Source organism: Pyxicephalus adspersus, chromosome 1, assembly GCF_032062135.1.
Source record: "Pyxicephalus adspersus chromosome 1, UCB_Pads_2.0, whole genome shotgun sequence".
Classification (NCBI taxonomy): Eukaryota; Metazoa; Chordata; class Amphibia; order Anura; family Pyxicephalidae; genus Pyxicephalus; species Pyxicephalus adspersus.
In genome coordinates, this window is record NC_092858.1 from 32,547,745 (window position 1) to 32,565,774 (window position 18,030).

The window sequence follows — 18,030 nt, forward strand, 5'->3', positions numbered from 1 at the left end:
GAATATCGTTGTGAATGTCAGATTCACTGCTTTATAAATGGACCCCTATAAGATAGCAGCCAGTTCTCTTTCCTGAAGTAGAAGGTAGGTTCTGACTGCCATGGTGCACTTTGTGCTTGTCTTTTTGCACTATTTATAAGACCAATAGAATGCACCTGCAATTTTTACTATTTCTTAAAAAATGTCTAATCCATCAAACAGACATGACACACTCCAGGGCAACAACGACAAACAATTTAAGAAATTCCTGCAACAGGTGTGGTGGCTACGCAAAGTTTTCTGCTAACTATGAGAGAAATTCTGGATAAATACATTTTTTACACAGCGATCTTTTATGTCAATATCACATCAAATTGGGTATTAAAGCAAAGCACAACCTTTGCTAAACCAGAACACCAAACCATAAATGGTAATGTTTTATCTGGAGCGTCTTGTCATCATGTGAAGCACTAAAGTGACTTTAATGGCATGCATTCAAATGCATTTGAGAAAATTAAAATAATGCCATATAGAAAATGTAGGCAAATAACTAAAAAGCATGTAGCGCCTATAAGTTAAAGTATTAATCCAGAAATATACAGCGGGCCACATAAATAAAAGCACTTTAAAAAGACTACTGTCGGGTACATTAAAAAAAAATGTCAGGTATGTTTGCATGAAATACAGCAAAATTGGTATTGAAAAATCAAAGTCCAGCAGTCGAGTGCTAGCTTCTTATGACTTCTGAAGACTTCTCTGATATTTTACATTGATCCATTGAGGTTTTGTTTCCTTCTTAATGACTACCACTGAATGGAACATGTGGTCATGGTATGGCCGATTCTTAAGTTTTGCATATCAGGACATATTAAAAAATCATCTTGTCCCTAGCAGGTTTTTTTTTTTTTTTTTTTAATCCAACCTCCACTGTTTAAAATCCACTGTTTCATTATTTAGTTACCAAAAAGTAAGCCAAAATGGTGAAACCCTGTTTGAAAAACTAAAACCACCCCAAAAACAAACCCATCAATAGCCTGCAGAACCACCTTTAGTAGCAATAGCCTAAAGTAGTCATTTTCCGTATGACTATCAGTCTCTCACATTGCTGTCAAAGCCCACTCTTCTTAAATACATTGCTTCAGTTCATTGGGGTTTGCAGATATTCATTTATGCACAGTGCACATCTTCTTAAGGTCTGGACTTTGGCTGGGCCATCACAGCATTCATTTCTTTCTCAGTCATTCTGTTGTAGATGCGCTGGTGTTGTTGGATCATTATTCTGTTGCATGATCTAATTTCAGCCAAGCTTTAGCTGTTGCACAGACAGCCACACATTTGACTTTAGAATACTGGTGTACAGAGGTGTCCATGTTCGACTCAATGACAGCAAGATGCCTAGGTCCTGTGGCTACAAAACAAGTGGAAATACTGTTTTCACTTCTCCTCAACAATGCTTGACAGTTGGCATGATGTGTTTGTGCAGATAAGTTGCTCTTGGTTTTCACCAAACATGGTGCTGTGTATTATAGCCAATAATTGTAAGTCTTAAATAAGATGAAATAACTAGTGCTAAGGAAAGAAAGAGAGTGTAGATCATAAACATGCTAAAAAATAGTGTGCAGTGAAAAATAAAGTATTCGGCTCACAATGCAATGACAAACTTTCACCCAACAGAGTATATTCTTACTTTTGAGAATAGTAGGGAGAATTTCACCCAGATCTCCAATGAATCATGCTTAGATACATCAAGTGTACCTGTCAATATCTACAGTATCCCAAGTATTTGTGAATGTACTGTCACCAATAAAGGTTGCCTTTTGCTTCACATAAAAAAAGTCAGTTTAGAGCAAGTTGTTTACTCCAGTCACCCCAATAGAGACCATTGTCACAAATGTTAGAGAATGTGATAAGGTAAAGGATGATGAGCTATGCTGTAAAGTGATGGTGGCAAAGAGAGAAGGAATAGAGCTGTCCTTCTATGGACCAAATGAAAAAGCTGGTGTAGGTCCATAATAAGCGGGGTCATTTTTTACAGTGTTACCTACTGCACAGGACCTGTATCTAGCTGAAAACATGCTAGGTTTTGCACAAATGTCTGGCTGGCGCCAAAAATATCACTCCAGTGTTCTGTTGTTTTGAACATTTATTATTATAATATTAGGATACTCCCTTATAAATTGCTTTCCCTTGTACATACTTTTTCCCTAATCAATATGGTAACAAACCAAGACATTTCTCTTAATTTCATACCTTTTTGTAACCAGTGACATCTACATTAGGGTTTTGAAGCAGAACCTCCATGGTTAATTAGGTAAAATCTAATGAATACAACAGGCAGACCAAGAGCAGTAATGCTGGAGAGGAAAGGGCTGGGTGATCCTGGACATCTACCATCCAGGAATTGAGGTGAGTATTGTCTGGCATGTTGCAGTTTCCTATTTACACTGTGATAAGTTCACATTCTTTAGTGTGAATAGCGTAAATGCAGGTGACGAGGATGTACAGTTGTGCAAGACTGACTGTGCAGGGTGAAGTATGGATTCAGAATTAGCTGGTCTACACAGTTTAATGTAGCCAGTAAACATATCATGCAGAACACAAAAGATAAAGGATAATGTGTTTTATGTTATATGTATAATGTTTTACACACACACACATTATATATATAGTGCCAATGTACTCGTGGGAATCAATTTCTGTCATTGAAACACATGGACCTGGTTTCATTCCCTGTTTTATAAATAGAGCCTTTGGTGTTTATTGTGAAACCATATTTAGTGATAAGCTATAACTGACACCCATTTTTGTTTCTATAAATTATTTCAGTATCCCCTCTGTTATAATAAGTTTATTTACCAGCCCCACCAGACCTTTCTACAAAAGCCAACATACATACAGACAGAGTTTGAGTTAACAAGCAGTTTATTAGACAACAGCACAGGTAAGTCAGAAGTTTAAACAATGTCCAAAAGGAATAACATTTCTTTCAGACTAAGCATGTTTTTCTTAAAAACAGTACAGTGATATAGATATAACATTCACTATAGACATGTAGAAAGACTTGATTAATGGACTTTACCATCTAGAGTCAATTATATATTGACAAACAAAGCATGCTCAAAAATGTATAAAACTTGTTAAGGAAATTAAAGTGACACTATGGACATGATTTTAGCAGTTCAGGTAAAAGGACCTAAAATACAAATCTCCATATGAAAGTATTTTTTATGTACACCAGAATATAAGGAATGTTACTCTTGATAACAATTTGGTAAATGTGTTTATTTTATGAAATAAGGTTATAACTAGGTATGAGCGAGAATGCCTCTGGCATTTTTGCGAAAATTTCCTTGAACTTCGAATTGTTCTGCGAAATTTCGGCCAACCGATTTCACGGAAACAATTGTAAGAGGAAATTAAAACAGGAGGATTCCCAGAGCTGCATTGAGCCCTGGGAAACCTCCTGTTTGCGATCCCCGAGGCACAGCTGCAATCATTGAGAAGATGCCCGGCAAGAGAACCTCCTGACATTGTAATACAAGTATCCCTTATTAATTAACCTCTAGTGCCCAGGGATCGCAGAGGATTTCCAGGGCTGCATGATGCAGGCCTGGATATCCTCCTGTTCGGCAAGAGCTCGACTTCCCGGTGAATCAGAAGGCCGCGAGATCGAACATATTATTGTGGGCTTGTAGTAGTGATTCGAATTCTTCTTGAAAAGTATGTGGTAGGGTGACACATTTGTTTTTTTTTTATTTGCTGTTGTTCTGGTTGAAGATGCAGTAGATGTTTTTGAGATGATGGTCTTGCCTTGTCGGCTTCCAGAGCTGAAGCTGCCTCCTCCAACACCATATTCTCCTCCTCCAAATCCTCCACTTCCTCCATATCCACCGCCTCCAGCTCCATATGCTAAACCACCAGCTCCATATGAACCTCCACCACCAGATCCAAATCCGCCTGCACCACCGCCTCCATATCCGCCTGCACCACCTGCACCACCGGCCCCATATCCACCTGCACCACCAGCTCCAAATCCACCAGCACCACCAGATCCATATCCACCTGCACCACCGACTCCAAATCCGCTGCTTCCCAAGGCTAGTCCTCCTCCTCCTCCTGCTCCAATATTGTATGAAGTGGAGCCACTCACCACGGCTGCAGAGAGAGGTTTATGCATTATAAGTGATTATTTCCCCTCACACCTTAGAAAAACTTTTATTAATCAATTTCAGATTACTTACAGATATTAACAGGGTTCACAATTTCTCCAGACATCCTGTAATTTAACAGAGACAAGAAATGTAGTTAATTGTAGCTATGAAATAGGAACCCAAAATATTTCCTACAATTATTGAAATAAATCCAAACAAATGAATCAATTCATTTTCAGAACATCTGCCATCTTTAAAACACAAAAGTTGTATTGAGTTAAGACCACACCCATAAAATGATTATGAATTGTTAGCTATTGAAATTTAGCTTTGTGGTTGGGGTACATTGAAATTTATTTTATGCAGCTTCTTGCTTCTAGGAACTTATACCACTCTAGGAGGAAATAGGTTTTAAGCGAAAGCAGTTTAATCCCAGCCAAACGCCTGGGATGCATTGAAATGTATTTTATGTAGCCTCTTTCTTCTAAAATAAATACCACTTCTGGGGGAACAAGCTGATTACTTATAAAGAAGTGAATCTGACATTTACTGAAAGATTCCCCGATCAATTTTCAGTGGCAGTGATTAATTCTCCACCAGACAATTGTTTCAGTAAAAGTCAGATTCCCTGCTTTATAAATAGCCCCCCAGGAAGGAATTCTCCAATGTATTTTAACCTTTTAACTGTTTGTTGCTGCCTGAGAATTACCAGAACTTACCTGCATTCCTCTCCTTCCAGCAATGTTCTGTAGGTAGCAATCTCAATATCCAGGGCCAGTTTCACGTTCATTAGTTCTTGATAATCACGCAACTGCTTGGCAAGGTCTTCCTTTGCCTTTTGGAGTGCAGCATTGAGCTCATCCAGCTTCTTCTGGGCATCCTTTATTGCAAGCTCACCTTTCTCCTCCGCTTCTGAGATAGCTGTCTGCAGACTGGCACACTGGCAAAACAAGACAGGTCAATAAATTCCAAAGTATACTCGAGGGAACGTATTTTCTAAATGCATGAATAGTTAACTAAAGTAATTTATGTGATAGCTCACCTGTTTTTTAACATTTTCAATTTCAGCCTTTAGTCTCTGTATCATTCGTGTTAGCTCAGATATCTCATTCTTTGTGGATTTTAGGTTACTGCCATGTTGTCCTGCAGTTTCTTTTAGCTGTTGGAACTGAAAATTAACACGTAGAAAAATATAGTTAGATACATCATACATAACCATTAACAGCCCAACCGTTTTTACCATTTGTAACCAATTAGACTTTCTCTGTCAGACTACCACACTGCGAAGGAATATTGAATATTATTGCAATAATATAATTATATCTTATATTAATAATATAACCTAAACTAACTACTGCAATATTAGAACCTTAGAGAACATTTAAAATGTTCTAAAATAGGAGCATCTGACATTAAGTTCATTAAGGTACATACAAATCTTTGGTGATGCAATTCCTGCTTTAAGAAGGTCAAATGCAGTTCAGAAATGAACCTTTCAATGACTTCTGAAGGTTCTTAGAGGCGTCTCGACCTGATGGTAAAATGTATGTATGTATTTTCCCTTAAAGCAGCACCTGAGGGGGTCAGTATTTTTTTGTTCATATATACCTTCATTGCATAAGCACTTTCAGCCTCAAGTTTGCTCCTCTGGGCAATCTCCTCATATTGACCTTTAACCTCATTAATGATTCCTTGGAGATCCAAACTTCTGTTGTTGTCCATAGACAAGATGACCGAGGTATCTGCAATACGTCCTTGAAGCTCACTCATCTCCTGTAATTGATACAGAGTGCAAGGACATTTAGTAAATGATCAAACAGAAGGTTACTTTATAAACCTACTAGAAGTACTAGAATAGTACTAGAATATTTATACATTTATTTATAAGGTGTATACCTGGGGAACTAATATAACTTAATAAACCTAACTAGTATATCATATTACAGGATCTACTTGCGAATGTGAAATTAGGTTTTTTACAGGGGGAAAATAAGTGGATTAGGCCCTCATTAATATTATTATTATTATTATTAATAATAAACAGGATTTATAAAGCGCCAACATATAATGCTGCGCTGTACATTAAATAGGGGTTGCAAATGACAGCCAGATACAGCGGAGGAGAGGACCCTGCCCTGAAGAGAAAGATGGGTTTTAAGTGCTCTTTTAAAGGAGCAAAAAATAGGACGTGGAAGATTATTCCGGAGAGTCGGGGCAGGCCTAGAAAAGTCTTGGAGCCAAACATGTGAGGAGGTTATGAGTGTGGAAGTCATTAGTAGGTCATTGGAGGAGCAAAGAAAGTGGATAGGGGTGTATTTTTCTATCAGGTGAGAAAAGTGGGACAAGAACTGTGGAGAGATTTGAAGGCAAAGCAAAGGAGCTTGGAAGTTGAAGTTGAAATGGATGTCAATGAAGAGAACTAGAAATTGAGGCAGCGTAAGAGGAGTGGTGAGAAGTATTTTGCAGCACTCTTAGTCTAAAACAGAGAACTTCCTTACAAGAGGTAAGAGCATTTGAATCATATAACCAATGAACTGCTTCGTATTCACTTTTGAACGACCCTGGGGCATGTGCTAGACCAGGTTCTATTGATAAACTTTAGGATGGTATGCAGGGCAAGCAAAGGTAAGAATGGGCCGGTGGGATGTGTGATATGTCAGGGCTACCTGAATTGCAAGACTAGATGAACAGAAAAAAAAACTACTGGTACAATATATTGCAATATAATTGAATTCAAACTTTCACTTTTAAAGCTGAACCTCAGGTACAATTAAAGCATTGATTGATACAAGATTAAACAAAATGCTCTGTTGTCAAATGTTTAACTCTAAACAGGGTGTGCCAAGATCAGTGACAAAAAAGTAGGCAATGCAATGCATGAAATGTATGTAATAGAGGAAACAGGACAACTATACCATGTCATAAAGTGTTCTCAGGAAGTTGATTTCATCAGTTAACTGATCCGCTTTACTTTCCAATTCCACTTTGTTCATATATGCAGCATCCACATCCTATAAAAGAGTTAACGTATTAGGGCATAATAAAAATTGTTTCTAAAACATGACCTTCATACCAATATACTATGGCTTTTACTCTCTATATTATCTAGGTAGAATAATACTTGCAATGTCAGCTTTGTCAGTACTTACCTTCTTCAATACCACAAATTCATTCTCAGCAGTTGTGCGCTTGTTTATTTCATCTTCATATCTATCAGAAAGAATAACATGTTTAAATGTACAGGGTAATGTAAACTCTAACAATAAACTTTGTTTTGGTCCATTTTGGTCTGTTAAATTTACAAATGACAGCATTTTGTTATATCACATAAAAAAAAATACTTGTTCATCTTGCTTAAAATCTAGATGAGCTAAAAACTTTTAAAACTGTGAAATATCCTATGGGGTGAAATGACATAAAATAATCAATGGACAGCAATAAATTGACATTATTAAGGTCCATGTTACTATTTGTTACCTTACCCGTATGCCATTTGGTTTAGGAAACAACAAACCTAAAATTGGGACCAGAGCACAGTAATACCATAAGCTTCACAATACCAGTTACACTACTAACTGGTCTAGTTATATAATAGAAAACTCTGGTTCTTAGTCACTAATCATTCAGAAAATAGCGGGGACCAGGAGTAGAGAGCTCATGGTCTAAAGGCAATGAGCCAATGGCACCATTGCACTTTGGTCATATTTTTGCAAAAGCGAACATCCCAGAAAAGGTCTCCAGGCTACTGTTTTTTTCTTTTGGAATCAATTTGCAGAACAGGCATAAATTATAATTAGACATGGGGAGGTGTATCTTTAACGTTAGAAATTTTAAAACATTAATAAAACTAGACAATGTTTAATATATTTACTAAAATTTATACTTAACAAAATCATGCAATGTAAAAATAGTCTGCATTTCTAATTTAATTAAGATAAAACACCCAGAGTTGCAGTTTCCTTATTTTTTGGCCATTTGTATAGCCAACATGCCTACCCTTAGGCAGACTTATTTTCACTCTCTATATCCCTGCTCTTTGTTTGTCCTGATAAACAATGCCACTAAGACATAAAGTTGTGGTAAACAGGGATGGCTGAATTTGAGTAACTTATTCCTAAGGAAATAGCACATTTTCACATAAATTTGTGAAGACATATGAGCCAAAATTTTTAGGTAATTGCACAGCTGCTGGACACAACATTCTGAATAAACTTTTTTAAAAGGTATTTTTGAAAACCACATTGTTTATCTATATGCATATAATTGTTTTGTGACATATTCCCACCTGATATCCACCCCAGACTTTATCAAGCAATGTTGCCATTAACTTGAAAGTTTAGGCAGCTTTCAGATCAAACTTTGTTTGATTTTTGGAAAAACAACATGCTTTTTCACTTGTGACATTTTACAAATGCCAATACTAAGTTCAGGGGCTTTGCAATTGGCTTGGAAAGTTGGGGGCTTTAAAAATGCTTAATCACTTTCCCAACTATAATGTATCTGATTTTTGGAAAAACTAAAGTTTCATTATTTTTATTAAGTATTAGATAAAGTACTAAAACAGATATAAGGTATGAACAAAAATGTAGGTAGTTGAAATGTTTTTCTAACCACAATAAACAAATATTTTAAAAAATAAGGTTTATCTATATTACACAAAGTAAAATAGAGACTTCATCATGTAGCAAAAATTGGGTAGTTATCTCCCCTTACATCCCTCTGATTCCTCATCTTTGACTTCTACGGCAGCTGCCGGGAGTAATGATGATCTACCATACTGTAGGGGAAAGCTGAGGCTGTATCTAGAAGAATTATGGTTTAGAAGATATATGTATATATTAATAACAGATAAACCTAATTTAAGGAAGTACCAAGTATGCTAATAAAAGCGGTATGTGTTATAAACATAATAGTGGTCTTGGAAAGGAAGCATACTGAAAGACAAAACCTATTTGGGTTACCAAAGTTTAGTTCTGCTGAGTATGTGTTGTTGGTGGTCTGCTAGAGCCTGGCCCTATTTTCCAAGTCTTTTCTTGGAAAAATACCAGCCTTATAGTCATATTCCTATGAATAACATAGGCAACAATGCCAACTTTAACCAGCCATGCTAGTAAAATATCAGTAAGGTAGCAACCCTAGCTGGGTCCACTCCATATCTGTCACAGAAGACTGACTTTTTTTCTCTGTCTTTCCCATTTTAAGAAACTTAGTTGCTCAGCAACCCAAAGCCTCCATTGCAAATAACTGAAAAGCATGTAAGGCCTATAAATTAAAGCATTCATAAAGAAATATAAAATGTGTCGCAATAATAAAAGCACCTTAAAATGTTTGCATGAAATACAGCAATATTAGTATTGAAAACTCAAAGTCCAGCAGAAGAGTGCTAGCTTCTTGTGACAATAGTTTTACTTTCTTTTCTTCTTCATGACCACAACTGTAACATGTGCTCGTGGTATGGCCCATCTGTAGCTGAAAGCATGCTAGTTTTTGAACACTTTGTCAATTGCCAATGCCAATTTTTTTGTGAATGCTATCAAAAAGTTGAGGGGTCTTAGGGAGTACTGGTGCCAAAAGTATTAACCATGTGTTCTTCTGTTTTGAACATTAATTATTATAGTATTATATTACACATTTATAAATTGCTTTCCCTTGTTAATAGTTTCTACCCTAATCAACATGGTATCAAATATATTAAACAATTTCTCTTTTACTTTCATACCTTTTTATAACCAGTGATATCAGCACTACAGCTTTGTGCTTCTTTGTGCAATGCAGGTATAGCTGGCGAGGGGGTTGTGAGGGCACACGTGTGATAACATCCACATTAGATGCAGAACCTTCATGAATATTAAACTAAAATCCAATTGAAGAAAAAAGGCAGTAATGGTGGAGAGGAAAGGGCTAGGTGATCCTGGACATCCGCCTTTCAGGAATAGGTGAGCAAAGGTGAGTACTGTCAGTTTTTTATTCACACTGTGATAACCTCAGATTTTGCAGTAGTAGTATCAGTGCAGGCAAGGAGCTTGTACACCTGTGCAAGACTGTATGTGTGAAGCTAAAGTTTAGATTTAAGATTAGCTGGTCTATATGGTTTAATGTAGCTGGTAAACATACCATGCAGAACACAAGTTTAAAAAATGTGTTTTATTGTGTTATATTTTATATGTTTTATTTTGTTTTTTTTTATTGTATATACATATTTCATGTATAAATGTTTTATTCTTGGGTGAAAGTTGTGTGAAAACATATATAAATAGAACACTTGGGGCTCTTGTTATGAAACAGGGAATCAGACATTGCCTCGTGGGAATCCAGTAATCAAATACTGGAATGGATTTCGTAAAAGTAATTTGCAATTTGTTAGCAAATGTTTTCATTCCTGATCCAGATCCATTCCAGGTTTGCTGGATCATCCAGCTTCACTGATGAAAGTGTATCCTAACCAGCCTTGGAGAGCTTTCATAAATCAGATCCATTGAAACACTTAGACAGAGATTAGAGAAGATTCCCACTAGGGAATGTTTGATTCCCTGTTTTATAAAGAAAGCCCTTGGTGTTTATTGTGAAACCATATTTAGTGATTAGCTCTAACTGACACCCATTTTTGTGTCTATAAAATCATTTCAGTGTCCCCTTTGTTATAATAAACTGATTTACTTTCCCCACCAGGCCCTTCTACAAAAGGCAACATATATATTTATTTCTACTATTTTTACTACTAAGCAGATATGCATATTCAAGTAAAAACAATCAATATAAAACATACTCAATTTGAGTTAACAAGCATTTTATTAGACAACAGCACAGGTAAGTTAGAAGTTTAAACAATGTCTAAAATGAATTACAAATCTTTCCAGACTAAGCATGTTTTTTCCTAAAAAACAGTACAGTGATATAGGCATAACATTCACTATAGACATGTAGAAAGACTTCACACATGGCCTTTATCATTTAGAGTGAATTATCTATTGACAAACAAGGCATGCTCAAAAATGTGTAAAGCTTGTTAGAAAAATAAAGTTACAGCATGGACATAATTTTAGCAGTTCAGAGAAAAGAACCTAAAATGCAAATCCCTGTACGAAAGCATTTTTATCTACACCAGAATATAGGGAATGTTACTCTTGATAATAATTTGGTACATTTATTTTATGACATTAGGGTATAATACCATGAATACTGTAATTCATTTTGAAGGAGGTGTAACATGTTTGCTCTTTCAACTGTTATACCAGACTGGGTAGGGAGGATACACCTTACACAGCACCTGTTTTTGCTCTGGAGCTATATAGAAATATTGTAGGCATGTAGTAATGATTCAAATTCTTCTACAAAAATATGTGGTAGGGTGACATATTTGTTATTTTGTATTGCTCCCGTCCTGTGGGCAGAATGAGCACTCATGGATCTGCCTTCTTTGTTATAATATCTGTATGCTCATACGGTTTTGTTATATAAACCCTGGCAAGTGATCAGATCAAGGGTAATTAATGTTTAGATTACAGTGATGTTGGGAGAAGGATTATGCAGTATGAGCTTCACACTTTATTTTGGCTTAAGCTGTGTTTAGTAAGTTGATCTGGTTGAAGATGCAGTAGATGTTTTTGAGATGATGGTCATGCCTTGTCTGCTTCCAGAGCTGAAGCTGCCTCCTCCAACACCATAGTCTCCTCCGCCACCTCCAACACCGATTACAGATCCTCCGCCAAATCCTCCACCTCCTCCATATCCACTGCCTCCAGCTCCATATCCTAAACCACCAGCTCCATATCCACCTCCACCACCAGCTCCATATCCGCCTGCACCACCGCCTCCATATCCGCCTGCACCACCGCCTCCATATCCGCCTGCACCACCGCCTCCATATCCACCTGCACTGCCGGCTCCATATCCTCCTCCACCACCGGCTCCAAATCCTCCTCCACCGCCGCCTCCCAAGGCTAGTCCTCCTCCTCCTCCTGCTCCAATATTGTATGAAGTGGAGCCACTCACCACAGCTGCAAAGAGAGGTATATGCATTATAAGTGATATTTTGTCACCTTGCACCTAAGAAAAAGTTTTATCAACCAGTTTCGGTGTACTTACAGATATTAACAGGGTTCACAATTTCTCCAGACATCCTGTAATTTAACAATGATGAGAAATGTAGTTATTTGTAGCTATGAAATAGGAACCCAATATATTTCCTACAAATATTTAATAAGTCCAAACCCCTATGATTATAATACATTTTCAGAGCAGAAATGTTAAAAGATTTCTTAGTTTTTAGGAGTAAATACTACACCCATAATATATTTATGCATCTCCAGCTAATGAAATTCACAAAGTTTTATTACTGATAGTTATAATCAAAGCCTTTTGGTTGGGGTACATTGAAATATATTTAATGCAGCTTCTTTCTCCTAAACATATACCACTCCAGGATGAAATAGGTTTTAAGAGAAAGGTTTATTCCCAATCCTTTAGCTAGGATGCATTGAGAAATATTTTATATATCCTCTTCCTTTTAAAATATATACCACTGTCTGGTTTAATTTGATAAAGAAATGAAGCTGACATTCACAGAAAGATTCCCTAATGGATAATTTTCCAGGTCCATGTGTTATAATATCAGAGATTGATTCTCCTCCAGAGAATGTTTCAGTGAATGTCAGATTCCCTCCTTTATAAATAGACCTCCAGAAGGTAATTACTTTTATGGCTCTTTTTAAGTCTTTTTTTATGTATTTTTGTTTTTGGCTAAAAATTACCAGAACTTACCTGCATTCCTCTCCTTCCAGCAATGTTCTGTAGGTAGCAATCTCAATATCCAGGGCCAGTTTCACATTCATTAGCTCTTGATAATCACGCAACTGCTTGGCAAGGTCTTCCTTTGCTTTTTTGAGTGCAGCATTGAGCTCATCCAGCTTCTTCTGGGCATCCTTTATTGCAAGCTCACCTTTCTCCTCGGCTTCTGAGATAGCTGTCTGCAGACTGGCACACTGGCAAAATGAGAGAGGACAATTGATTCCAAAGTATTACACAAGGGATCATGTTTTCTAAATCAATGAATAGTTAATAAAAGTAATTTATGTGATAGCTCACCTGTTTTTTGACATTTTCAATTTCAGCCTTTAGTCTCTGTATCATTCGGGTTAGCTCAGATATCTCATTCTTGGTGGATTTAAGGCTGTTGCCATGTTGTCCTGCAGTTTCTTTTAGCTGTTGGAACTGAATAGGTGGGAAATACAGTTAGACACACCATACATAACCATTAGCAGCAATGCTCAGTCAACCTTTTCTACCCATTTGTAATGAATCAGGCTTTCCTTGTCAGACCACCACATTGTGAAGGAATATTAAACATTGTTAAGATAATAAAGAACCTTGGAGAATATTATCGTGTTTCAAAATAGACCCAAACATCTGACACTTACAAGAAATAAAAAAAAAACATATTCATTAGTAGTTCATTAAGGTTTGCTTCATTGTACATACAAATCCATGGTGATGCAATTCCTGCTTAATGCAGGTCAGTTGCTTTTCAGAAGGCAGTGGAAGTCAAACGTCAGTGACTTCTGAAGGACGTTAGAGGCATCTTTACCTGATGTCAAATTGACTAGTAAATATTTTCCTATAAAGCAGCCCCCGAGGGAGTCAGTGTTCCTATTCATGTTTACCTTCATTGCATAAGCACTTTCAGCCTCAAGTTTGCTCCTCTGGGCAATCTCCTCATATTGACCTTTAACCTCATTAATGATTCCTTGAAGATCCAAACTTCTGTTGTTGTCCATAGACAAGATGACCGAGGTATCCGCGATCTGTCCTTGAAGCTCACTCATCTCCTGTAATTGATGCAGACGATCAAACAGAAGGTTAGACTACAAACCTACTAGAAGTACTAGAATATTTATATGTTTATTTATATAGCTTATACTTGGGGAACTATTTTTTCACAGGAATAAAATAAAACTTTTGTGAAGTGAATATTAGTGTCACTCCTGAAACATACAGCTAAAATTTCAAAAACCATGTTGACTGGAAATAATACATATTGAAAATGTTCAATGTTGTTCTTAGGTGTAATTGAGGGACGAATAAGTTGGGAGATAGGGGAATTTGTCCCTGGGCCTTTACTAATATGCTGCCTGGGGAGCCTCAAAGTCCCAAACTCTTTCAATCAGTCTTCAGTTGGAGCAGGACCTGCCTTTATTGACTACTACCTGGTGTTAAAAAGCTCCTTGTAGCTAATTGTTTTTATTTATTATTATATTTAGGTAAGTCATTGTCATTTTTCAGAGCAGTAGTCATCTTTTTCATCTCATAAAATAGCTCAACTTATTTACAGTCCTTCCCTTACAAGGGATGGATTGTGTATTACAATATACTTTATTGTATAAGACAACACTAACCGTTCACTATGCCTACAAATATAAATGGGGCACACATAATGTAGTACTTTTTTAGACTACTGGAAACTGTCGCTATCATGGATGGGCAAGCTTAAAAAACGGTAGTTTAAGGCTCTATTAGGTTCTAATACTGTGCAGCGCTCTCAGTCTAACACAGAGAACTTTCTTACAAGAGGTAAGAGCCTTGGAATCAACCAATGAGCTGCTTCTTATTCACTTTTGAACTACCAGCTGGGGTGTGTCTTAGACCAGGTTCTATTGATAAACCTTATTGTGCAATGCAGGGCAGAATAAGGTTTATCAATAGAACCAATAGAATAGGTTTATCAATAGAAGGTTAGTGTGGGCCTGTGGGCTTTGTGATCAGACCGGGCTACCTACATTGCAAGACTGGTTGAACAGAAATAAAAATCTGTTGGTACAATACCTTACATGATAACTGTATTTCAAATATTTTTACCTTCATGGTTGAGTACATGAAAGTTGAACTTCAGGTACAAATTAATGCATTCATTATTATAGGATTAAACAATATGCTCTGTTAGAACACAGTGATAACTGCTAAATGTTATATGTATAGAGCACTGCGTATATCATGGAGGAAACAGGACAACTATACCATTTCAAAAAGTGTTCTCAGGAAGTTGATTTCATCAGTTAACTGATCCGCTTTACATTCCAATTCCACTTTGTTCATATATGCAGCATCCACATCCTATAAAAGATTCAATGTATTAGGGCATAATAAAAATTGTTTCTAAAACATGACCTTCATGACAATTTGCCATGGATTTTACTTGCTATGACATCTAGGTAGATTAATACTTGCATATGTCATTATTACAAATGTTTTATAAAAAGTCAGCTTTATCAGTACTTACCTTCTTCAACACAACAAATTCATTCTCAGCAGCTGTGCGTTTGTTTATTTCATCTTCATATCTATCAGAAAGGATAACATAGTTTAGATATACAAAATAAATTGTAAAGTAGTAAACATTTATAATAAAGTAGATGAAAATGGGTCATGGATGGGCATTCCAGCATGACAATGACCCAAAACACACGGCCAAGGCAACCAATGAGTGGCTCAAGAAGAAGCACATGAAGGTCCTGGAGTGGCCTAGCCAGTCTCCAGACCTTAATCCCATAGAAAATCAGTGGAGGGACCTAAAAGTTGGAGATGCCAAACATCAGCCTCAAAACCTTACTGAGAGAGGATCTGCAAAGAGGAGTGGGACAAAACCCCTCCTGAGATGTGTGCAAACCTGGTGGACAACTACAAGAAACGTCTGACCTCTGTGATTGCCAACAAGGGGGTTGCCACCAAGTACCAAGTCATCTTTTTCAAAAGTATCAAATACTTATTTCACTCATTACAATGCACATCAAGCTCTGACTTTTGAGCTCTGGGTTGTTGAGGGTTCTTATTCTGTCTCTCACACCTACAATAACCCTACTATTACAATTATAGACTGGTCATTAGTTTGTCAGAGGACAAACGTACAAAATCAGCAGGGGATCAAATACTTCTTTCCCTCGCTGTACAAATGAAAGCATTTTGTTATATAATTTGATTTAAAAAATAAACATTGATCCTGCTAGAAATCTAATAACTAGATTAGCTAATAACTTCCTGTTGTCTGTGCTGCATTTTTATCAGTTACATCATTCTCAGTTATCACTAAGGATTCCAGAACAAAACCCAAGAAGAGACATGGGTCTAGAGCCCTGTAGTTTACCCTGCTGCTATTACAAGGGGATGAGTAATCATCATTTTAGGTCTGGTGTGTTGGTTTCAGAATGAGTAGCTGATAAAATTAAAGCAGGCACAAATGTGCTACATTAAGGCTGTTCAGACAGACCATTTTGTAGTGGTTGAGCCTGGTAGTCCATTGCTTAAAAGGGATCAATACCCACCAATGCCCCTTTTTTTATAGTGATCAAAGAGGCTGTCAACCACATTAAATTTCACTAAATTCAAATAGGATGGCTTTTTGAGGTTTGTAAGCAGTTTTCAAGCTTTCAAGCATTAAAAAAGAACACAGAGATAGTGTATACTGAACTTCCCAGATTCCTTTGTCAGAGATAACTAATAGAGTTATCTCTGGTAACCTGGTTATTCAATAAACCTGGATTTCATTTAAATTGGTTCCCTAGGGCATATATATTAACATCACTTTCATGCAGCTGACACATAAGTTAAAAGTAGTAGACATCTATCTCAGTTGCCTTACAAACATTTAAAAGTTAAAGATTCCTAATAACAATAATATATAGAGGGAGATGATGTTAACAATGTAAGTTATGATTAGCTCCTGTGAGAAAAAAAAATGTCTTACTGAAGAAAAAGTGTAAAATTTATGTCTTACAGTTTAGATATTAACCTAAACATTATTTGTTAATGTATTAATTATAACAATTTACTATATTAATGAAAAATGAAGATTTATTGGGCCTGATTTATGAATGCTCTTCAAGACTGGAGAGATGATACTTTCATCAGTGAAGCTGGGTGATACAACAAACCTGGAATGGATCTGGTCCAGGACTGAAAACATTTGGTAACAAATAGCAAATTACTTTTAAAAAATCCATTTCAGGTTTGCTGGATTCACTAATGAAAGTGTTTTCTCTCCAGTCTTGGGGAGCTTTAAAAAATAAGGCCCATTATCGTACTTTATAAGAAAGATGTTTTCATGCTGTTATTTTACAAAGGCTGCCTTCAAGGTATCTAACAAATGTTAACACAATTTATTGTAAATGAGGAAATCTATCCAAGGGTTGAATTAACAAGCCTTTTCTTGTGTTATTAACTGTTTTGATAAGGTTACATTTATTATTTATGCTTGCTTTGGGGCATCAGTGACATCACTGCTAAATGTTTCCAGCAGCCCTGGTACAAGCACATATAATACACATGGTCTAGCAAAATAAATATCAAAAGGTTGTTTCGGTTCCCTCCATAGCAGAAAAGAAATGGAACCACATTTGTTGACCATTTACACAAAACAATGTGTACTAAGAACAGTTGGTTTTCAAGAAATTGAGTTTCTGTAAATTGACCCTACATTAGCTATATTCAAACAATATCAATGCCTATGTATAAACACTGCATTCTTACAATATTGAATCCATAATATACTGTCATTCGATACGTTTTTAGCATTTTATCCAAAGACCAGTCCTCAACAAATACATAAAGGTATACATGTTAAATTTTCAATGTGATACATCAGACAATATTCTAAAGAAAAAAAAAGGAGACATACTTGTTTTTGTAATCTTCCACCAAGTCTTGCATGTTTCTCAGTTCTGACTCAAGACGACTTTTGTCATTATTTAATGAATCCAGTTGGCGTCTAAGGTTATTGATATAAGCCTCAAAAAGTGGCTCAATGTTGTTTCTTTTTGTGCCACCTTTTTGACCATGCTCTTGCAGCAATTCCCACTTTGTTTTGAGAACCTGATTTTGCTGCTCCAAAAATCTGACCTAAAATTTCAACAAT

General features: G+C 36.5%; 1 protein-coding gene across 1 annotated transcript in view; it reads right to left on the reverse strand.

Moving 5' to 3' along the window:
* Nucleotides 1-18,030, reverse strand: part of LOC140326698 (keratin, type II cytoskeletal 5-like) — a gene marked incomplete in the record, with an annotated part of 25,377 nt that overhangs the window by 6,536 nt on the left and 811 nt on the right. The window contains 8 exon segments of the mRNA XM_072405544.1: nucleotides 3,861-4,134; nucleotides 4,221-4,255; nucleotides 4,850-5,070; nucleotides 5,173-5,298; nucleotides 5,739-5,903; nucleotides 7,046-7,141; nucleotides 7,280-7,340; nucleotides 17,794-18,014. Coding sequence (XP_072261645.1) covers nucleotides 3,861-4,134; nucleotides 4,221-4,255; nucleotides 4,850-5,070; nucleotides 5,173-5,298; nucleotides 5,739-5,903; nucleotides 7,046-7,141; nucleotides 7,280-7,340; nucleotides 17,794-18,014 — 1,199 coding nt within the window.